This window comes from Pieris napi, chromosome 1 (genome assembly GCF_905475465.1).
Source record: "Pieris napi chromosome 1, ilPieNapi1.2, whole genome shotgun sequence".
Classification (NCBI taxonomy): Eukaryota; Metazoa; Arthropoda; class Insecta; order Lepidoptera; family Pieridae; genus Pieris; species Pieris napi.
The window spans coordinates 7,824,736-7,849,357 of record NC_062234.1 but is presented as its reverse complement, the minus strand read 5'-3'; the positions used below and the strand labels follow the sequence as shown (position 1 = coordinate 7,849,357).

At 32.2% G+C, this 24,622-nt stretch overlaps 2 protein-coding genes across 2 annotated transcripts; one reads left to right on the top strand and one right to left on the bottom strand.

Moving 5' to 3' along the window:
* Nucleotides 1–11,349: 11,349 nt before the first annotated feature.
* LOC125050879 (major facilitator superfamily domain-containing protein 12-like) lies at nt 11,350–19,224 on the top strand. Its single transcript, XM_047650946.1, has 10 exons — nt 11,350–11,596; nt 13,034–13,200; nt 13,675–13,758; nt 14,415–14,637; nt 15,735–15,846; nt 16,146–16,342; nt 16,960–17,146; nt 17,513–17,624; nt 18,165–18,315; nt 18,953–19,224. The coding sequence occupies exons 1-10, from the start codon at nt 11,517–11,519 to the stop codon at nt 19,086–19,088; spliced, it is 1,449 nt and encodes a 482-aa protein (XP_047506902.1). The 5' UTR covers nt 11,350–11,516; the 3' UTR covers nt 19,089–19,224.
* Nucleotides 19,225–19,585: 361 nt separating this feature from the next.
* LOC125050889 (CD2 antigen cytoplasmic tail-binding protein 2 homolog) lies at nt 19,586–21,752 on the bottom strand. Its single transcript, XM_047650957.1, has 3 exons — nt 21,412–21,752; nt 20,334–20,646; nt 19,586–20,079 (listed from the first exon to the last, which is right to left on the bottom strand). The coding sequence occupies exons 1-3, from the start codon at nt 21,589–21,591 to the stop codon at nt 19,592–19,594; spliced, it is 981 nt and encodes a 326-aa protein (XP_047506913.1). The 5' UTR covers nt 21,592–21,752; the 3' UTR covers nt 19,586–19,591.
* Between the last annotated feature and the right edge of the window lie 2,870 nt (nt 21,753–24,622).

Below are 24,622 nucleotides of genomic sequence, written 5' to 3'. Positions count from 1 at the left end.
TCGAAGTTGAAATTCGTGCGTCGATATAGATGTTTAATATGGTAATCCTTTGTGTAAGGATCTTGAAAGAATTACTTGAATGTTTGAAATTAAATTATCGACTTCAAATTATTATTGCCCGTTGTAAGCGTTATTATAAGAGCAAATAAAGCACTGTGAGGTACACTTATGATTTTTTTTTTTTTTTTAAGACAATTCACACCAATTGACCTAGTCCCATGCTAAGCTGGTGAAGCTTGTGTTATGGGTACTAGGCAACGGATATACATACATATTATAGATAGATATACATATAAATACATACCCAAGACCTAAGAACAACACCAAATGCTCATCACATCGATGTTCGCCTCAGCCGGGGATCGAACCCTGGACCCATGGATTCGCAGTCAGGGGTACTAACCACTAGACCAATGAGTCGTTAACAATTTAAAAGCCATTTGGTATTCATGAGAGTATGTATTGATAAACGCCTTGATTTAAGCAATTTTGGTGAGGTTTATTTAGCAGACTAAAAATGTATAAAGTAGAAATGTTACTAACAATTTTTAAAAAAGCTTTATAGAAAATAGCAAACCAAATATTTATATCCCTTACAAAAAACGTAACGTTTTCCTTTTTTGTTAGATGTTAGATACATTTTAATTAGATATTTAATCATGACTACAATTGTATTCCAATATATCCTTTAGACTAATACAGTTATTGATGAGAGAAGTAAATGTTAAATTAACTAAACCAGTCTTGGCCCGTGTTCCTGAGTCAGCACCACTTTGTCCACCCACAGGGATATTTTGCAATTGAGTACATTATTCGCTTACGTTAGTTTCCTTTTTAAGATAGACAAGACAATATTTCCATTATAATGTCTATACTAATATTATAAAGCTGATCAGGCTCAGTAAACTGGTTGAAATTGAAAAATTATTTGTCTTGAATTGCCCATGATTTTTGTGAACAAAATGGCGTATAGTCTAGTGTTTCCCAACGTGGGGTACAATTTTTCATAATGTTTGAAAATTTACTTACTCTGTTTCGTTAAAAATTTCATAGTAATTTCTTCCTAATACCTATCATTTAAAGTTCTTAAGTGAACAATTCAATTTTTACATATTGGCATAAGAATTTTAGAAGAATAGACACAAAAACGATTAGACAATACTAGGATCTTATTGTATATTATATATGTATGGTATATTTAATGTTTAATACTTATTTTGTACTAAGCAATTATAAATTATTATTATCAGTGTTTTAAAGTTCATTAGTTCTTATTACTAATCTATTTTGTACCATAATTACAGTTGTACTGTATTTATTATTAAAGCTTGGTTGGTTCATGTGTGTTTTGAATTATACTTCCAACGACTAAAAATTCTTTTAGAAAATTTTAGAAAACGTAATAAACTTCTTGAAGTAGTATTTTAGTATTTCTGAAGTAGCTGCAGCTCATGTATAAGGGAACACCTAACTCTTATGATGGTCTCTAGATTCTGTGCCGGAAAGCTCTTACAATAATTTACAGCTTCAAAGTCGCACCATTTCTTTGCGTTGGCGGAAATAAAGTAAACCTTATCTCACCTTAATTTAAAAAATACGTCCATATTTGTTATGTATAATATATTATTGCCATGGATATTGTAACATATAGGTACCTCCATTTGTAATACATAGTAGTAATTAGTATAATCATAATAATAAGAAAAGCGCTTTAGTCACTGACCTTTTTAACTTACATGCTATTCTTATAAAACAGTAGTATTCTTAAATCTAATTTACGTAGCAAAAATAATACATTTATTAGCAACCACTTTGGTCAGGTTGTCTGTCGACATAGGCCTCCCCCAATTGTTTCCACGTCTCTCTATCCTTGGCAGACCTTCTCCATCCTTTTGGTAGATCGTCCTCCCATCTTTTGATTTGACCTCCTCGTTGTCTTTTCCTTAGTCCATTTTTCTTTGTTAGTCCTCATTATATGTCCAGTCCACTTGCATTTAAGTTTTCTTCTTTTTTGTAACACGTCAATGACGTTTGTTTTTTTCTTATTTTTGAAGTTGTCCATCAATCCCGTAGTCCTATATTAAGCATGCTTTTTTCCATACTGCGTTGACAATCTACTAGCTTTTGGTTGTTTTAGCTCGTCGCAGGCCAAGTTTGACATCCATAAGTAAGACATGGTAGACCGTAGAATACATGTGTTATATTATATAATTTGCCTTTCATTGCCATGAGAAGAGAATTTTTAACTATATCTTTTAGAGACCAGTACCGTTTCCAAATGTTGCATATTCTTCTATCTATTTCATTAGAATACAGATCTTTTATTGAAATAAGTAGTCGAGTAATAAGTATAAACAATTTTCAAGAACGATACAACAGGTGAAATTACTTATTTCATTTTACTGTTGCTTAATTCAGGGACAACCATATTCATAAATTCGTTATGCATTTTGTTTTGTATTTGCAACGTTGCGCCTTTAATAAAAAGCGCTTGATTTAAATGGCTAAAACGAACCATAAATTTGAGGAAGTATTAACAACATTTTATAGGGAAGTTTTTAAAAATGTCTAGTTCATTTTAAAGAGATAATCTCGGTTGACTGGGCCGGTGTACGAAGTTAACCTTATTACTTGGGGATCTTCGTTGGCTAGATTCAGCAACATCGTGGATCGTATTTCATTACCCGCAACTAGCGCCCGGCGACCGATCATTTGTGCTCGCCGCCTCGTGATTACTGGAACCCTCAATGGGAATGCACCAATTGCAGCCTGCACTGCACTCTCATTCAACGCTATTTTACGAACATATTATAGCACGTAAGTGTGGGCTCGGTAAGTGCAGTCCTCCAATTTAAATTAACTGTATTTTCCTCGAACAGTTTAACGATGTCGAGACTGCGAATTCTATATGAACTCCGTTAGTTGTTTATGAAGTCGATCGTAACTAAAGGTATATTAATTAACACAAAGATTATATTTATACATTTGTAATTGTTAAACAACACGAACTTGCAATGCTGACACTACGAAACGTGTAATAAATCTCGATAAATCATTAAGGTTTAATTAAAACTAAAAGGTTTCTCGATTGACAACAGACAATACTTAAAATGCGCATCGATTTGCGGTGCAGTCTGCAATCAGTCTCATTGACGCTGCGGAAGGCTCCGATGCGATGCAGTCAGGGCGCCACTGTCGCGACAACATTTTTCATCCCCCTGACATCCGCTCTGTTAGCGTCAGCGCAATCGTAAATTTATTCGGACGTAACTCATGCGTTGGATGGAAATAGTGTTTCACGTATTGCGTAGATTCCCCGTATCAATATAAAGCTAGTTAGCCCGCTAACGCATCCATCAAATGGGCAGTCTGTCAGGATTTAATTGATTCACATACAACGGCCCATTTTGCCAGACTGGTAGAGATTTCGTTTTAGATTGTTTGTTAACGACATAGATACCTGTGATTTTAAAACCAATTGGTATACCAATTTCTATTAGAAAAATTGTAGCGTATTTCAAATTTACACTCCACTCAGAATTGTACCATATACCTTGTGATATGTTCTCGAACATGCTAAGCACTAAACTAAGAAGGTAGTAAATGTTATATTGGTTAATTAGACTCTAAGTGCATACAAATTTTAATTTTTAGTCATATTCAGTCAGTATGTTTTTAATATCTTCAGTAGATTCTAATATTTACTCAATTTAGATTGATGTAAGTAATATTTTGTAAAAGTAAAGTAATTAACTATATATGGTTGAACGTGATACGCTCTTATTTACACGTATTAACTTCCCTTATTTGTATTTGTAAGTACACAAATAAACATGACTTCAAAGCGAGTTACCAGATTAACAAAACTTGTCAGCTTAGAAATATTCAATAAATGAGTAAATATGGGATCTAATTTAGAAATTTATTGAATGTTACTATTTATATTAATTTCCAGTACCATTAATAATATTAAACTAGATAAAACTATGAATGAAACATTTACTTACAGTAGGTATATAAAATGTATTTTGCAAGTTATTAAGGTATAACATATATAGATATCTGTTATTTAGCTGATTGGATTATGAACCCGATATATTGTGGCGAGCAAATGCAAAAACAATACTTTTAAAAACTAATGTGCGTGACTTTCTTCGAGTTCTATGAAATAGTTAGATTATTGATTTGTAAGGTTTTATAATAAAATAAAAATAAATCAGTGGCGCTACAACCACTTTAGGTTTGGGCCTGAGATTTCTGAATCTGTTTCATGATCATTTTTCAATCTAATAGGAAAGTAGGTGATCAGCGTCCAGTGCCTGACACACGCCGTCGACTTTTCTGGGTCTAAGACATGTCGGTTTCCTCACGATGTTTTCCTTCACCGTGCGAATGTTAAATGTGCACATACAAAGAAAGTCGGTGCACAGCCGGGAATCGAACCGACAACCTCAGGGATAAGAGCCGCACGCTGAAGCCACTAGGCCAACACTCCAGGTTTTATAATACTTGTCAAACTTTGTATGTATTTGCAAGACTGCAAAGGAATTTAATGAGATAAATGTAGTTTAAATGTACTTTAAGGAAACAAAGGAGACATCAGAGAGTTCTAAAAATGTTTTACGGTTAAATACAAAATGCTTAAACTGAATATTTATGTGTATCTTAAGGTAGGCACCTTAAGATACATATAAATACCTACACGAGCTACATTGTGGTGGCATGTGTACATGATTGCCGACTATAGCCCAAAAATACAAAAACATTTTAATGCAGCACATGGCTGAAAATTTTGTTTTTACACGGTCTACAAACATGGCTTGAGAACCTATGGCTGCAATGGCGGACGAACTCAAACGCGTTGCAACAGATTATATTGCTTTAAAAGCAAAGTAAAAAAAACGAAGAAAAATGTGGATTCGACCTTATTTCAATAGGCATGTTACATTCGATATTTTAAGTCTGAAATTAAGAGTCCAACAATTATCTAAAAACTTTACACGAATGTCGAAGAGTTTGATCACATTGTTCACAAGAATGGACCAATGATACAAAGAATATAAACTAACATGATAAAAGCTATACCTGTTGTTACAAGATTAACTATAACTCTACAATTTTTTGCATGAAAAGGGGACGCACTTAGACCGTAAAGCGGTACAGCAATAATATGGCTGAGAAATATTGCAGTATTTATATTTTTTGATTGCAAAGCGATCGTTCCGGCCATAATACGGCTGGGACACTAAACATTCATCGGACATACAAAAAATATTTGGCAATATGTCCCGGCCATACTAAAAATATTGCCGAGTATTACACAGTCTCGCCATAAATGCTGGCTAAGATGCTACCAGCCATACATTTTCGTAAAAAAAATGGCACGTCTAGGAGCCCCTTAATACAAAGACACAACGTGTACAAAAATTGGACTATTACACATTGAGACATTTTAAACAATCAAGACGGTCACAAAACAACATAACACATTTTAATATTTCGATTTAGTTTCAAAATTTTGTTGTTTCAAATAAATAAATATAAAAATACGTGAACTTTGATAGTAGGTTTCTATGTTAATTATCACCAAGACGGATATCTTTCGATTGATGCTGATTTTATTGTTCTTGGTTCGTTTACGACTATAAAACAATCATTTACAACATATGAATTGGCCATTTCGACCATTTATGTGTTTTGTCAGATATTTGTGTAATTACGGAAAACGATTGACCAACATTAAAAAAAATTATACGGAAATATTGTAAGTTCCTTATAGTACTAAATGTGTATATTAAAGTCATAAGATTTTATAATAAGTAATTATTTTATTTTTAACTGTGCATAACTTTATTTACTCTTTATTACGTTTAAATTAGACAATTTTAAAATTATTATAAAAAAATGATTTTTTGAAATATGAAGGATTATTTCTTTATAATAAGATGAAGTAATAACCAGGACCAATGTGAATAATATTTATGTGGACTTAACTGTTTTTACTATAACTAATATAATACAGACTATAATATAGGCTATATTCTTGCTTTGCTATCTATGGTGACTTCAAAATTAAATACTGTGAAATCTTAAATCCCGAATAAAATACAAAATGGCAGCTTGTAAAACTTAAATATTCTCGCTAGGAAACGAGTGAGCGACCGAAGTATGTGATTTTATTTTGTTGTCAAACTTCATCTACTTACTAACAACCTACTTACAATGTGTATTCTTAGTTAACGAGTAACTTTAATTCACGCTCCGTTAGTAACGTTATAAGTATATAACAGAATAAATAACGCTTGATAATAAGACCCCACGAACCACTGATTAGCGTTAAACGTATAATCAATGAAATCCATAATAACCAACGTAACGGACTAAATACTAAGAAGACATTAGATACATATGAGGAGTGTCTACCCAAAAGGTTATATCTACATGTTAAGTAAAATTTCAGGAAACAATAAAATAGTGAAATAAAGAACCAAGCTATAAATGTAATCGTTTTTTTTTCTCTATGTTTGAAGGAGGGAACTAAATTACCCGTAGTACAATTTTTTACCCTCTACACACAGAATTTTAAGAGATAAAAAAAAAAGTATCTTGTATTTATTGTCTTTTGGTCAGACACCTAATAAAATATAACCTTATGATTGGACTCATTTGTAAATATAACTTTATGATTGGACTCATTTGTAAATATAGCTTAATTTAAGCTTAATAAGTATTTATTTCTCTTATCAAACGAAATTTACTTAAACATATTATAAACTAAGCCTAATTACTACTAAGTTGGTTACTTAATAAAGCCTTCTAAATTATTTGAATAGGTACAATGTATTCTTCTACAAATGAAAAAAAAGCGAATCTGTGCAGGCAGCATACTTAAATCTACACCCTCAATTGACCTATATCTTGTTCCAAACACTGACAAGATTCATTATCGTCATCCCTATGTTCACTATTTTCATTAACTTCTCTGACATTGCTTCTACTATCATTGATTAAACGATTATACCATTCTAATTCTGGTACAGTCATCCAATCATCACGAAACTGTTTAGTTAAAATATTATAGACATCTTTTTTTTATTAGAATTAAGTATAGAATCACCGACATTTAGTTTTTCTAGTGCGGTAGAATGTCTTTTAGCTTTCTTACACAATGACAAAAAGTTTTCATTACTCTCAAACCTATAGTGTTCATAAGGTTTTATTTTACAATCAAGAGTTCTACCCTGGGATCTCTTAATTTTTTTAAATTGTATGCGTTTAAGATACTGTATACCAGTTAGTTTTTTTATAATAACTCTCTAAACCTTTGACATGATAGAGGAACCAGTTTTCTCCCAAGATCATGTGCTTTCCATGTTTTGCAAATATTTTATAGTATTCTTCTTTGTTTATGATGATGGGTCTTTCTCTGATTTCTTTTTCTAACCTTCCAAAGACCCTATAAGCTGGAAGAAAACTGTGTCCCCTAACTGGAAAAACAATGACAATATCCTTTATGTTGTTATTACTATTCATGAGCCAGTACATTAAAAGATGAATTAAATGACTATTTTTGTTCTGGCCCCCACAGCCATCACAAAATAATCTGAGTGTTCTTACATGGTCAGGTATGTCTAGCTCAATCAGAAATGAGTACAAAAAACTCAAAAAAACGACCAAGAACCGTTATATAAATATTGTTTGAATGTGTTTTAGCAATACGTTTTTTTAGACAAATGTAACCTTTTGTACGGTTTTATTTGCGAGTTTATGAATTTGTATGTAAATTAAAAGCTTTTTGGTCAAAATTTAAATCTTTTGCAAAAAAGTTAAAAAGTTACAGCGTTTTGGTCAGTCATGCTGTCTTTAAGTCACATTTTATATAAAAAAGAAAGCGTTTTAGATAATTTTATTTAGTCGGGATTGTACTTTTTAATGTACTGACCCAGAATCAAGAAAAAAAAAACATATTTCTATTTTTGTAGATATAACCTTTTGCGTGGACACTCCTCATATGTGGTAGTTACTGACGATTCCCGTTACTCGTATTTACACTTATCCCGTTACGAATACTTCGAGTGCATTAGAGCCGTTTTTCTTCTTCAAATAATTAATCCAGCCTCTAGTTAACATTACTTAAGTGTGTTGACACATAGATTTACCGTTGGAATGAAAATTAATCATTATAAATACGTACTTATATACCGACTGCTTCAAAGAGACTAACCGACCGTTAATATATTAAAAGCTTATTGAATTGAAATAAACTTTTTTTTTACACGCTTTATATTAGCTTCACCTGTATGTATGTAACCGACTCCTTCGGACTCGATTTTGACCCACTTTTAACGGACAGATTTAATTCAAACTTTGCGCACCTGTCAAAGATCGATGACAATGCAATAATCCGAAAAAAAAAATAAAAAAAAAATAATAGTTTAAAAAAACTAAAAAACACGCTTTTAAAGCACATTAAACTAAAAAGTGAAAAATAATTCCTAATTTAGGCTGAAAATGGTAATGAACAAAAAATACTGGTTTTATTGTGAAAAAGCGTGGGTTGCTCGATAGATGAAAAATATGGCACAGAGCGCCCCGCGTTTTTTTTTAAGATAGTGAACTAACGTTACATCGTGTATATTATTAACACAGGCATATTATTATTAACCAAATTTGTTTTAATAAATTTGGTTTCAATTTGATCTCTGGAGTCTTCTTAAAGACTGTGAAACTCTATGTGACATAATGCAGAGTGTAACGTAACTCCCAGTTGTAAACAAAGTAGAGAAAAAAGGTTGCATGTTCTGGCAAACAAACACATTTCTGCATTATACCTAGGCGGAGTTGAAAGATGGTTCACAGAGTATTGTATAATTGTTATTAAAATTAACATGTTAAACCCTATCATTTAATCTGGACATTAATACCGGTCGGTGCAGGAGCATTCAATCCAGTTTTTCTAGCGTCTTGGAATGTGGTCTACTTTGCACCTGCCATACACCATATCATTAAATCTTGCCGTAACAAATATCATGCTAAAGCTACTAAAGCAAATTCCTAACATTCAATATTGGTCCCAAGAGAATATATCTCTATATATTTCTTATTTCCTTGTTTGAATGTTATGCCAAACTCAGGAGAAAATGCGAAACTTAATCATTAAAACTTAAGTGTAACAGTGTCAATGGAACGTTTTAAAGCATAAAATTTTTGATTAGGTTAACCATAAAAATAACCTCGTAATTAAAACTGAAAATTAAAAACATATTCATATATGACAATTGGCATAGTTCATACATAGATTACGTGGAACCGTACGATAGTGTATTGCAAAGCTGAAATATCTTCCTAAAGGAATTTATCCAATACAAATTATTATGGTTGTATGTAACAAATCTCGAACCTCCGAAATGGGATCCCGTACCCCCGGACGTAAGCTAAATTTATAACGCTTAGCACAATAAATAATTCATACAATAGACCTAAATACATAATATTGTCAAAAGCTAAGATTAAGTTTCTACCCACATAACCCGCCTGACAATTCGTAACCAAATAACGAAATAATTACGCTATTGTGTATAATAATATGTAACATGTGTAAAGGATACAGAACTTGTGAAAAATTATACAAGTTCGACGACAAACTGTGCAGATTGTAGAACTACATAGTTATGAAATTTATAACACCTATGTAAAATATAAACGTAATATGCTTTATAAAAAGCCCATAAAATAAAAATTGTGCAACTCGATAGGACCTTTTTTAAATGATAAAAACCAATTAAAAACCGGAATACATGACAGAGTTTTTGCAATATGGCAAGTTTAACTGCACGCAAATTATTCGGTGCATTCGAATTTTGATTCAAATAAACGCTTTAAAATATTCTGTCCGAGTCAGCTGAAAGATTAATTATAATAGCCATTACCGGTGCGATATTAATTAATTGTTAATTTAATTTGCGAGTGCCGCCAACCACGAATGTCTACGCAGGTTGCAGCACCGGCTTGCTCATAAATTAGGGGCGCAGGGTGCAGGATCGGTGGCTAAATGCTAACATCACTCATGCTTTCAATTATGGTATCAAAAATAACCGCAGAGATTCCAGAGAAAATTCATTATTCATAGTACTATGCGTACTGTATTTGGTTGATGCAATTAACAACGTAGTGGAATGTGGAAGTACAAATTTCGGAATTAATCTACACGCCATTTTCTTTATGACAAATATATTTAAAATAATTATTTCTTTATTAACATTTAGGTATATTTCAATAATTACAATCTTGTCCCTAGGTTAAATGCGTATAGTAGTGCCATCTATGATCTAAAGTACAAACTATTACAAAGATTCCGCTTGCGCTTTGGTTCATCGTAAAACTCTTACTACTAGGTTCGTGTATACGCAGATGTCGCTGATATTAACGATTAAACAATTAATCAATTTATTAACCTTACAAGGTCGGCTGGACGAAGTATGTTAATCCTATTTAACCCAGTTTATGTGCTAGCAAAATAGTTTTTTTTCTAATCATAGACGGCAGATAGCATTTTCGAAATATAAAACCCTTATGTTAAAAATGATAACGAAACAGGTTTACGTATTCATGAAACTTCGGGTATAAAGAAACCCAATAAGTAAATACGGAAGCCAATGATAAGTTAAATGACCTATTTATCTTTAGGTATCCAATTTTACCAATAAGACATGCAGGATATGGTCTGTAAAATTTCAATACCTTAGTTATCTTAGTTGCGAACTCATAGTACCTATACCGTATTTAGTTTTCTTACTATGTTATAATACAAGTTTTATATGTACATAGTAAAAGTATTGTTACACGATATTAGCATTTAGGTCATAAACAATATTCTTGTAGGCATATTGTATCAAAGAACAGTTTTGCGGTTAGCAATGTCGTGACTATATAAAAGGTCTATAGAAAGACATAACTATTATAATTGTATGTAATGTATCCTTGTATTTTTATTATTTGGGAAATGCCTTTTATTTGAAATTTTCTTATAGTTAATTGATATTGAGTATAAACTATTTATTTAATTATTACATATTTGTAATAATTATTATCACCAACCTTTACTTATTCTTTCTTTTATACTCTATATCAAAACAATTTGTCAATAAACAGAAACAAAACGTATGAATATATTAAATACTTAGACAAATCTTAATGATTATATTCTACTTTATAAGTTAAATTATAAATTTATCTTATTTTACTATATTTATTACTTATTTTAAGTTAGTAATTTATAAGTCCTATTTCGAGAATTGTAGAGCGATTCTATACTAAATTGTATCACATCGCATCGGTCCTATCAAACATGAAACGAAGTCACAAAGTTGTAGGAATCCCTTCAAGATAGACGCGCCTATTTTTACGTAGAAATTTTGTGAACAGGTTTTCATTACCAATCAACACAATGAAAAATTAAATATAACCTGCCAAGTTAAAGTGATACTAAAGTGATATCAAATAAATATATAGTTATAATGCCTATAAATTACGGAGCAACAGATGAAAATGATAATGGGGTTAACAGTGCAAAAGAAATTACTGAAGAATATATAAGGTAATAATAATGTATACACTGCACACAGTACATACTTAGGTATAAGCAATTTTCAATTCAGCCAATTTGCGACACTCGGCGGATAAATAGGACACAAAACGAGATCGTATAGTTAAGATGCATTAACACATCCTTCATGGTCTGAAAATAGATTTTTTTTATTCCCTGTAGGAATTAGTAAATTGAATCATTAGTCAATTCCGTTTACCCTTACCTGAAGTGAAGGCTCAGTTTCAACCACGTTAAAATGAATTAAAAGTATTTGCTACAATTTATACAGTATTTTTAACTTCAGTATGGATTATCATTTATTTTATTTGAACAGGTGTATACAATCGTTATATTGTCTTATATAGTTGAAATATACATCTTTTAGTAGCTTCATCATTCATGGCACGTGACTTATATAAGTATCATTTTGTATGGACGTCAAACATTTATTTCTAATAAAAATGTCTGTAAGACTATCTTTTATATAGTTTAACTAGCAGACTCGGCCAAGCGTTGCTGTGGCTGAGGTTTTTGTTATATTACTACTGGTAGATCACCAGTCATGGGGACCACCATGCTTTTTTGGTGGTTATGCCAATAAATTGTAGCTTATTTGAAACGTTGAAACGTTGGTACTTTCAACACAGCGCCATCTGTTAGAAATGTGATTGTCAAATAATAAACAAATAATTTGTAATAAAATAATTTTGCGGGTATAAATTAAGATGTGTTTGCGTGTTGTTCCCACGAGAATGTAAGTGCGTGCTCCTATTTCACCATGCCTCCTGCTGATAGGGGACAAGTCTTTGTTTTTATTTATGTTCTTATTATTAATTACTTAAAATGTCATGTGGAACATGGTGTAATGGTTGCAGCTCCTTATAAACGTTGTGTAAAAAAAAACAAAAAAAACATGGCGATTAAAAAGAGTGGCGGAGAGTTTATTGCCAGTTCTTCTCTTCCGTTCTACGCCCTTGATTTGAGAACTGGCAGTAAATGTAAAATTAGAAGCATTAATATTTATTTCTTTAATGACGAATCACAAGTGTACACAATGTTACCTACGTGAATAAATGATTTTTCAATTTTTTTTTGATGTTAGCTATCCTATATTTTAAGTTAGTTCAAACTGCACAGTGCACACGGTGTGCAAATTTGATAGAAATCGGTTAAGTAGTTTAGTAGTCCATAGCGGACAAACAACGTGACGCGTATTAAGATGACATGCGTGAAGCACTATTTTAATAAGTGCTTTAGTAGTTAGTACTAAGCACAGGTAACTTCATTTAGATGACCGTGGCTGCTGCACAATATTTGAAATCTAGATCATCTTACGTTTTTTAAATAATTGTATTTATAAGAGGTTGAGTACTCATGATTACCTTAAAAAACTCAAAAAAATCCTATTATAATGGCATCAGAGATATGTAACTGTGTTCATTTCAGTGTACCAATAACGCGAAAATGGTGGGTTGTGAGTCAAAAATTCCTCTTTGGTTTGGGACATGTTTACAACGACCTCTGTGCTGCAATGTGGTTTTCCTACATGATGCTGTTCTTGCAGGCGGTTATGGAAATGCAGGCTGTGTTTGCTGGAACCATGTTACTTTTAGGTTTGATTACAACTATAAAATCAAGATTAATTGTACAATATTAAGTTATCGCAGTCTCTTCAATGGCGTAGGTCTACCTAAACTCCCTTCAAACTTCTCTTATTCTTGCTTGATAAAGACAGTATTCATTGAATTATATTATGTATAGTAGATGTAATATTATGGTAAAATAGGTAAAACTTTTCATATCCTTGTAAGGGCCGAGAGACACGTTCAAGGGCGAAGTAACTCTCCCATCTGTCAAATGTTTTTGCATTGTGATTTTGACAGTTAAAAGATTTCTCCCATATTCAAAAAAATAAAACAGGCCGATTATGCAGTATTTTTAAAACACTATTTCGTCTCTTTTAAATGTTAGCTAATTTCATCAGATGTTTTAAAGATGAGAAGGTATCTACATACTGAATAAAAAAATATATTAAACTCATTTAGAATGGAACATAAGCCGGATTGTTGGATTTCTTATGTTTTCAGGTCAAGTTATAGATGCTCTAGCCACACCTGTTGTAGGGGTATTAGCTGACCAGTTTAATACGAAAAAGAGGTGGCATTTAGTAGGTAAGCAGATTACCACAGTTGGAAATAAATTAATTAGAGATTTGTGATTATTTCACTAATTATTCTTCTGAGTAGTTTTCTATTCTATGCCTCGTGTATTATTTTAAATCAGAGCCAGTTTCTCGGCATTAAAAGTTGTTTTAGCTTTACCTCTAGACGGACTACTACGAAGATGTATACACAAAATAAATATCATTTTATTTACATGTGTTTACTTACATACATTACAATAATACGACATGAAAATAAAAGGCAGAGCGACATTTTCGAACGCGATTTTATATATGTAATTGGATATGCATCATTATCTATTATATAAAATTCTCGTGTCGCGGTGTTTGTAGTTAAACTCCTCCGAATCGGCTTGACCGATTCTCATGAAATTTTGTGTGCATATTGGGTATGTCTGAGAATCGGACAACATCTAACATCTTTTTCATCCCCCTAAATGTTAAGGGTAGTCCACCCCAAAATTATAATTTTTTAATTTTTAGCTAGTTTTTTTTATGATACAGCTTTAAAAAATACATACAACCCCTAATTTTCACCCCTCTACGATCAACCCCTTTTTTTAGTATAAATGATATACATGGCAAAACGACGTTTGCCAGGTCAGCTAGTAACATTATAATAATTATTATTGAAATGTCTTCCAGGGTCTGTGTTAGTCATATGTTCGTTTCCCTTATTATTTGTGCGATGTTGGGGATGTTGGCCTGAGGCAGAACTAAATTATGTATCAATATGGATGCCGGTGTATTATTCTGTTCTTATTACAATGTTTCAAATCGGTTGGGCTGTTGTCCAGATATCTCACCTAGCAATGATACCTGCTATATCTGACAGTTTACAAGTACGGTCCGAGCTGACATCTATACGGTATGTAGTTTTTATACTCGACTTTTATCTATGTATATTACTAACCTATGACCCTTATAAATGACCTAGATTACAGACAAGTGACACATTCTTCATTGATGCTTTGGTAAGAAATTAGCCTACTGTCCTGAACATACGTCGTTGCTCTAAAACCTTCACGGTAAAACCTTTATGGTGTTAATTGTGAAAGGAAAGGAAAATCCAATCATAAAGTTGAAGCTGTTGCCATAATATTAAAAAAAAAAAAAAAAGGAAAATCCACATGTTATCATGCACAGCTGAGGTTCGAAAAAATTCATTGGTTCGTAGCCAGTAGAAGATCACGTTTAGAAGTCACTAAAACCTATTTTGGATTAGAATTACAAACAGATTATTGAACCGTACTAGTGACGTACATACGAGTATAACCTAATGGACACATGACACTGTTTCACTGGTCGCTTTTCGTATTAGGCATTTGATATGCCTATTATGATAGATTAACTACTGGGCCACGGAGGTTTAAAGTCGCGTAACCCCTCAGGCCCTTCCACGCAAAAAACCTTTGATACAATAATATGATAACAGATGCCATTTGTGCCTTCCAAAGAAACAGCCGGGAATCGAATCCATTACTTGCAAGGTCCATTTAACTAACGTTATTTAACCGAAACATAACTTATGGTGAGAGAGTTAAATTTTGAATTTATTAATTAACTTGCATTGTATCATATTCATATTAATAATTTCTTAGTGTATTGCGTGCGAATTTGAGACGATTGTCTGTATCATTTAGATAACTCTTCCGTTTCCCGTAATGTTGGAATCTCAGAAATATAACTGAATACATCCTGCAATATTATCATAGAGATTAATTTATTTATATGAAATGTGGGAATTATTGAAATGAATACTTAATGTATTTCAAATTCATTATGAATTTTAAATAATGACTAATTGATTTCGACATTACTAAAACGCTTCCAGGAGAATGAAATTGCAAGCAATATAAGTTACGACTTACGAGTAATTATCTGACTGGTCAGATAAGGTAATATGAGTTCGGGACATCTAATATGCCCCACATATTTAACCAAATATTTTGTATTGGTTTCCAGTTATATGGCTTCTGTGATATCGAGTTTGACCGTGTATTTTATAACGTGGGTTGTTTTGAGATCCACGAAATACAGTACTTCCATTGGACCGACTGATGATTATAAATTTCGGGTAAGTAAGTATTGAATTATATCAAAACTAGGTCTTCAAGTCTGTTTACTTTCTTATAGCGCGCAATCTCTATCTCATTAATATCTGTATAATATTATGAATAAAACGTATAAATGGTTTAAATGAAACATTTTAATAACTCATGCTAACGCAATTCATTTAACTTAAACATATTTATTTTGCCATTTCTTACTTTTTCTCAGACTTTTCTCAGAATTCTTTTTAAAATTCAAATAGCTAAGGAAGAAAACTTCACTTTAGTTTTGGACCGATTTGATGTTTATGTTTTATTTTTTCAGAATGTATCATTAATTATTTCCGCAATAGGAATAATTTGTACTACCCTATTTCACATTTGTTTTAAACTTCGATGTAAAAATGAACGTAAGACTGTCAAAATGGACTCGGATTCAGGTGAAGAAAATCTTTTAAAAAATACAAATTGGAAGTTTTGGTATTTTCTAAAAATGCCTCTGTTATACCAAACGAGTTTGTTGTAAGTACTTATTATTATTAACATACATTCAGTATAGAAATAACAATATTAATTATATTTACAATAATAAGTAGTGAACGGGTTGAAATGAAATATAAAATTGATTATTGCGTCGCCGTGTGTACCCAGGTAATTTTGGTTTAAGACAAGATTTCTATCGAGTCAACTCTTTTTTTATTACCGATCTATCAGAGAAAATGGTCTTTGACGTTTCTTCATATTTCATGTATCTTTTAGCGACCATTATATTGTTTTTAAAGCAAAAAGTTAATCGACTATTATATTAGACAATCGAATTTAAAACCAAATAAAATAAACTATATTACTATTACTATTATAGCAATTAAAATTTAACAGCAAAAAATATTTTCTATTAAAAGTATATATGTATAGGTATACATATTATATATCTATCATTAAATGATATTTTGATATTATACGCTGTTTTAGAAAAAAATACATACACATTTATATTTGAAAAGCATTTATGAAATTTGATATATATAACAAAAAACGGTACCAGAGCAAAACGTAATTAACATACCTACACACATAATAAAGATAACGTACTAAAAGGATTTTCTGTAAGATGATATCTATGTTACAAATTTTTTCAGATATGTTTTCTCACGTTTATATTGGGCGTTAAGTTTAGTCTATGTTCCCTTATTCCTGGAGGAACGGTTATCTGTGAACCCTACTGAAGGTTCAGAGCTGGTAGCCAGCGTACCGCTGGTGCTTTACATCTCTTCGCTATTTTTCTCATTTCTCCTAAAAAGCAATATTGAGAAAATTGGTAACCAGGTTGGTAGCTCGTATAAAATAGGAAATTTTAACAAACATTTTTAACTGAACAGCAAAATAGTAGGTATTTCAAGACATCCTATTAATTATGCATATTAACTGTTATTATTGTGAATCAAGAAAGTAATACCGACTACACATTTAAAAAACTTTTTTACGAGTTTAAACAAGAAATTATTTTTACAACTCGAGGTTTTGTATTTAGCGAGTGGCTGAACTGCTGTACCTTTAGCATAGCGATAATATTCTTGTTTATTAGCGTTTAATCTTTTATAATAGGTGAATAAGCTAGTAGTAGTATAAATTAGTTGTGAAATATTCAATATTTCCCCTTGATTGTCCTTTATGAGTGCCATACGATTGCAGGTTGCTTATTTAATAGGAAGTTTCTTTAGTCTGATTAGTTGTATCTGGATAGCTGTTACCATTGATCCTGAGGCGAATGTAACCCAAATTTATTTGGTGGCAACACTGATTGGTAAGTTTTAGCATGATAATATTTAACAAAAACCGAAGGAGGGGGTTATCAAATCGATGTGTAATTCTTAAATTTATATTTTAATTTCTTTAATATAGCAACAGTTCCTTAATAAACATTTATACCAATGACATTATAACTTTGTTGACGCAAAAAAAATATACTGTACCGTGGGAATCTATATCAATTATGCGACCTATAAATTGATCAACTTAAATCTGTGAGATTAATTTATGTATGACGTAGTGTTGTTAGTTGTACCAGCCGAATTAATACAATTTTAATAATTTAGTTTTTTTTTAATACATACATGTGTGTATTATGTGAATATCGAAAGAAAAGCAATAACATTTTGTTTGTTCACTGAATGACCTAGAACTTCAGAGACTTAGAGAAAACATTTTAATGTTTTATATTATAAGGATTGTTTTTTTTATAAGGAAGAAACTTATTTTTTTTTTAACCAATCAAAAAGCATGTCAAAGAAGTTCGGCGAATAATCATAATAATCAATTCTAAGAATATTTCTTCGTATTTCAGGCGCTGGTAGTGCAATTACTCTCGTGTCTAGTCTCTGTGTAACGGCTGATCTCATCGGCCCACATTCCCACCAGGGCGCGTCTATTTATTCAATTGTCACATTTGCCGACAAACTGGTCACTGGAATTGCTGTAGTAGCTATTGAAAACTAGTAAGAAACCCATTAAAATATTTATACATACTAGCTGCCCCCGCGAACTTCGTTTCTCCTTAATGTGATTTTACTTAACCTACCTTTACAGTACGTACATGGAACATTTTGCTATGCTACCCCAGAGACTGTTCGGTTTTCTGGAATGAAAACTTTAAGGTTTTTCTGTGAATTTTTCTCTATATAAACCTCATTTCAAGTCGTAAGATTATATTTTATATATTATGTAGGTAAATATAATATATAATCTTATACCCATCCCATTTTTTATTTAAATTAAGAAATAAAAATTAAGGGTTGTATGTATTTTTGTATGCTGTATCATTAAAATTTTTATCTCAAATTAAAAATGTAGGGGTGGACCACCCTTAAAATTTAGGGGGTTGAAAGATAGATAGTAGCTGATTCAGAGACTTACTGAATATGCATAAAAATTTCATAAGAATCGGTCTAGCTGTTTCGGATGAGTATGGGAACGAACATTGTGACGAGAATTTTATTTATTTGATGATAAAAAAAATCCCATCTTAATTTAGTATTGCACCTAACAGACCGCTTACACATGTGAAAATTATTCAGTAGTTGATGTGATTCTATATTGCAGTGAACTAATTTTTTAAATGAATTTATTTTTCAGCAAATGTGATGATGCATTGATCTGTCCTCAATACTACAGGGGCGTTCTAACTTACGCCTGCGGTGGAAGTGCTGTTTTAGGAATATTGTCGTTAGGTTTAACGGCTATAGGAAAAGACAAAAAGAATCAAACTTAAAAATTATAATTTACTAATTACTTCATAACTGTTTTCCTTTTTTAAATGAATATTAATTTATTCCTGTTTGATTTAGAAATAACAATAAAGATGTGATATTGTAATAAAAACTGGTTATCTTTACCAACATTTTCAAGAGTTTCAGATGAATTCAATTTTTTTGTTCCCATAGGATAATCTAGTGTGTGGGCAGTGTGAAAAATATAATACTTGTATATCTAAAGTCTAAGTCATACTTGATCCAAACCAAGTAACCTATAGTATTATATAAAGTATGAACTGTTGTACAGAAAACCAGTTGGAAATGTATAAAATTAATTAAAAATGGATGCCACTCAGACATTAGCTAGTCATCTAAATAATGAAACTAAATAGTTAAGAATTATATTAAACTCAACATAAAACTTCATATAGTAAGGAAATATTTGATTTACTTTTACAAATATCAGACATATTGATGAAAATTTGTCCCAGAAGTAAATTTAAAAAAAAGCATAGAATGTTTACATATATATTTCAAAATCAATTCTACTGGAGCTGTAGAATTGTGAGTCTTCTCCATGCTTCCTGACCCACACACCTGATTTGAAGTGACCCTCATTTGCCCATTTATTCATTTGACTTGTAGAATGAGGTCCAGATATTTCAGCATTATTGTCTTGGCTCCATTTAAATTCCCATTTTACCTCGTTAGAATCTTCATTGTCACTTTCAGCTTTTGTTTCATTCTCTTGGCCCAAAGTTTGCTTTTCTTTCTGGTCGAAGTCATCTGCATACATATCCAATTCTGCATCTTGGTTTTTCTTATCAGATTTTGAAATAGTATTTGTAATTTTTTCATATGTCTCCTGGTAAATATCCATATTACCAGTTTTAGTAAGAATTTGATTTGCCAACTCAGTTACTCTTGTAACAACTTTACTACCCTCATCAACTATTCCTTGCTTTTTTCTTTTCCACCGGTCTGCACTAGAAATTTTTGAAGCAGCCCCTTAAAAAAATATATATTTTTGTATAAATACAAAAACCAATGGATAATAGAAATTATTAATTATGAGAATTTAAATTGTATAAGGTATAATATATTTTTTCAGAGAGAGCAACTCAATACTAACAGCCCCAAATCAAGCAATACAATATAACAGATTAAAAAATTCAGAAAACATGAACTTGCTATTAATCTTAGCCAAATCTATAAATTTAAACTTACATAAAACTAAAAATTAACAATAATAATGTACACACCTAGTCTCTGTATACTTTTTGCTATGGTCTCTTTAGGCTTCATATGCTGTAATATTTCTTTATAATTAGATATAAGATCAAATTTCTCTTCTGGTTCTTCATCTTCACTATCACTGTCATCGAGGATACCTTTCATTTCATCATCTTTATGGACTTTATACTTATCTTCAGGCCGCCCTTTTACTTTGACCCAATCTATATTATCTAGCCAACCATCCCGAATCTCCTTCTCCTTTTTCCAATGGTAGTGGCCTTGTGTATCAAAATGTCCTTCTTCCAACTCTTCTTTCATATTAAATGGTGTTATTGTAATCTGTTTTTATTAGAAATGGAACCAATTAGAGGTCTAGAAGATTTTCATTTAAGATTCAGCGTAATAGTAATAAGAGAGAAAGGTTTGGATGATTAAATCCTTAATGTTTTGATGTTTGGGGACAATGATTATGTCAGTAGAAAAATCTCATTCATAAACTTTTATGCTTTTCGGGTCCCTTTTCCTAATTTAATAGATACTGGTATTTACAGGAAAATGTAACACTAAAAAAAATTATGTAAAGTATCTTAATTAAAGACAATAATTATCTTCCTCTTTGTTTGTGTCTGAGGAGCAAGCTAACTGTGATGGTCTCTGGTAGAATGACAGGCGCTGACCAGGCCACAATACACACTTAAAATGTACCTTATTCCTTTTTTTTCTTTCCATCATTTTCTGATATTTTTCTTTTATGATTATTATTTTGTGTGTTTCTGTGTGAGTGTTTCATTAGTAATAAATGTTATATTATTAAAAAACAATAAATATACAATAGACACTTAGACCTTTTAAATTATTTTAATGAATGATTTGTGACCACCTAAATGTTAAATGTCATAGGTATTATAATATTGAATCTTAAATCATCAAGTCTCCACATGCTGAAGACTTAACTTGAAGAAATTTCAACATGAAAGTGATTATTAATCAAGCACAGCTTATATCTGCAAAGGCAGGACGATTCTAGTCTTTATTCATACATCTCTAGTAGATACACAATAACTTTTGTATTTTATGTGACTGGTCAAAACCCTTTTGACTTACTTCACCTTCCATTCCAGCAATACCTTCTTCTTCACCTTCAATGTCGTCGGCATTTAAAACATTTTGTTTTTCTTCTTCAGCGGCACTATCCTCTTCATCAGAATCAAGGGAATGTTTTTTTCCATCGATTACCTTCGTTTTAGGTTCGTCGAAAGCAACCGTAGCTGTTCTCTTAGCCATTTTTATTAATTGTTTTAACTTTTAAGGACTTCAGTATACATATAAGCTAGTACAAAGAACTAAATAGTGAATACTGAATAGTCAATTTATATTTTATAATTTATAGTAAAATAAGTAAATTAACGTGAAAGAGGTATAAACTATAAGTGTTTAGTGTTCTGTGAAATGAAATGAATAAAGAGTAAAAATAGATACACCACAGATATGAATTTAGTACTCTAACAGAGTGTGATTCGACTTAGACTTGAATTTTGAAATAAAAATATAGAGTAAACATTATACTAGGAAATATAAAATAAATATAATGATTTGAGAAGACATTCACGACTAAAATATGAAGATACGCATTAAATCGATTATCATGTTCAAAATTTTACATACTTTATCTAATAACCTAATAGAAAAAACATATTTTATGGAATTATGTTTTGTTTAGGTTTTGACAATGTTGGCCTAGTGGCTTCAGCGTGCGAATCTCATCCCTATGGTCGTAGGTTCAATCCCCAGCTGTGCACCAATGGACTTCCTTTCTATGTGCGCGTTTAACATTCGCTCGAGCGGTGAAGGAAAACATCGTGAGGAAACCGGTTTGCCTTAGATCCAAAAAGTCAACGGCGTGCGTCAGGCACAGATCTGTTTTGATGATCTGAGGCCTGATCACCTATTTGCCTATTAGATTACCAAATGATCATGAAACAGATACTGAGGCCCGAAAACGGTGTAGCGCCAGTGATTATTATTAGGTTTTGACAATATAAAAGACTAAACTCACAAAAAGCTTAATTCTAATTTTACAACGTAATTTTTTTTAATATCGATATCCGTTTATGCTTTAAAATGGATATTTACTAAAACTTTTAATGAATGGCAACGCCTTTGTGACTGTGCAACCGAAGTAAAACAAGACAACAGGTAAAACGAAATTTTAACAGGAGTATTTCCTAAAAGGTTTTTCACAAGTGTGACAGTAATCAGAAATAATCTAAAACACAACCAATACTACCATTACTTAATTTTATAGTATGAGAAAATTGATACATAAATATTTTAAAATACATTACAATCTTTGTAATGTACACAGCGTCGTAAGCGAACGTAAAAAAGAATACAACTCAGCCTCCAGGTCCTTCAAACGGGAAATTGCTTAGGCAAATTCAGAAAACATTTGGCCAGAAATTGGCCCACCTCCCTTCGAGAACTTGAGCCACCTGATCTCTTGCCAAAGCTCTCCAAGGAAATTTATGTCAGCCCTCCATTCCACCACTGCACAGGGAGGATGACTCGCTGGTCCATACCACGAGGGAGAAGGCTGATCTTCTAGGTTGTCTCTTTACGTCGAACTCCGCTTTGGATGACCAAAGGGAAGGAACCACCGATATTATTGCGGTGATAAAGTTATATTCCGGCAATGTGCTATGCGCAAAGCTTTATCTTCCATCTTCCTTGGACATCCATAAGTCGGGCGTTAATCCCAAAAAGACACAAGTTTGCGCGTTGTCCGCTAAAATAAACACACTTTGTCACTACTCCTATCTTCGATGATACTCTCCTTATAACCTCAGCTAGCATCGGGATATTGGGCGTTGACATATCGAATGACGTTCAGCTTCGCGGTCATTTGGAAGGAAAGGCTAAGTTAGCCTCTAAGAAGCTTGGTGTACTTGCAACTCTATAAAGCGTAAATTCGGCCCCACATGGAGTACTATTCTCACCTCTGGGCGGGAGCTTTCCCCAGTACTAGCTCCATCTGCTTGACCGGATTCAACGAAGAGGAATCATTGACGACCAGTCACTTTCCGAGCAGCTTGACCCCTTGGCGTTGCGTGATGATGGATCTCTCTGCATCTATTTACATTACATTCTACCGCATTTACCATGGAGCTTTCAGAGGAGTTGTTCGAAATAATACCTGCAGCTGAGTTTTATCATCGGACAAGGATCAAGACAGAATAGAAAATACTATCCGTATCACCATGACGTCCGTCGTTCCAGCGTTACAAGCGTTTCTTAAGGCATTTCCTGCCGCGCATCACTACTATGTGGAACCAGCTGCCCACTGAAGTATTTCCGAACCAATTCGACTTAGGAGAAGAAAAGAGCGTACCAATTCGTACCAAGACCGGCAGCGCGCTTTAGAGCCTAGCGGTGCGAGTGTCCATGGGTGGCGGGCGGTAACACTTAACATTAGGTGAACCTCCTGCCCGTTTGCCTGTCCTGTAACATAAAAAAACACAGACGTCGCAATAAAAATTACATTACATATTTAAAACATACATTTAAGTGGCACCATTTGTCTTTTAGGGCCGTCCTAGGGGCTCACCTCTTTACATAGTACAGTATAGACAACAAGAACTAAACCATGGAAGCCGCCTAAGAAGTAAGAGTTGTAGAGTAGAAAAACCTAGCTCAAAACATTATTATTCTAGTGTATATTTGTTTGATTATTTTTTTTTTAGAATACATATTTTCTTGTACATAAAGTAGTAATTACTTGTTTGATTGGATTACTAGTTTGTTGATAATTTATTTATATCTATATACATTTTTTGCTAAAGTACTAGCCAAGAAAAACACATAATACCAGTTTTATCTCCCCTTACCCGTTGGGATGGTCTTAAAAAGTAAAGGAATTCCCCTTCTGGTATTATATAGAAAAAATACATTTTAATTTTGACTTAATAAGTTAGCGATAACTTTGCAAAACCGTCATGAATGTATAATTTATTTTCTTATTTACTTATTTAAATAGGCATTTGTCCTTTAGGGTGAAATGGTATATAAAAAAGAAAGTTTTTCTTTTTATACGGGTTCTATGCTTAAGTAATTATTATTCTAAGTTACAAAAGCAGTCGACATAATAATATTATATCTCATGGCAAGAGTCAATAGACTAGAGACATGCGATTAATCTAAATATTACTTGTAACCAAAGACAATACAAATGCTTGTACTTAGAACGGAAATTACGTAATAACGTTTTTATAGATGGCAATTTTTTTTTACATTCCAGCAGCGTTGCATTGCGAACAAA

Bases quoted from the DNA above. Each gene is read 5' to 3' on its own strand.
- LOC125050879 (XM_047650946.1), top strand. From the start codon at position 11,517: ATGCCTATAAATTACGGAGCAACAGATGAAAATGATAATGGGGTTAAC. The intron at 11,597-13,033 runs GTAATAATAATG...TGTTCATTTCAG, and splicing joins ATTACTGAAGAATATATAAG to TGTACCAATAACGCGAAAAT. The intron at 14,638-15,734 runs GTATGTAGTTTT...ATTGGTTTCCAG, and splicing joins TCCGAGCTGACATCTATACG to TTATATGGCTTCTGTGATAT.
- LOC125050889 (XM_047650957.1), bottom strand. From the start codon at position 21,591: ATGGCTAAGAGAACAGCTACGGTTGCTTTCGACGAACCTAAAACGAAG. The intron at 20,647-21,411 runs GTAAGTCAAAAG...TAATAAAAACAG, and splicing joins TTGCTGGAATGGAAGGTGAA to ATTACAATAACACCATTTAA. The intron at 20,080-20,333 runs GTGTGTACATTA...TATTTTTTTAAG, and splicing joins AAAAAGTATACAGAGACTAG to GGGCTGCTTCAAAAATTTCT.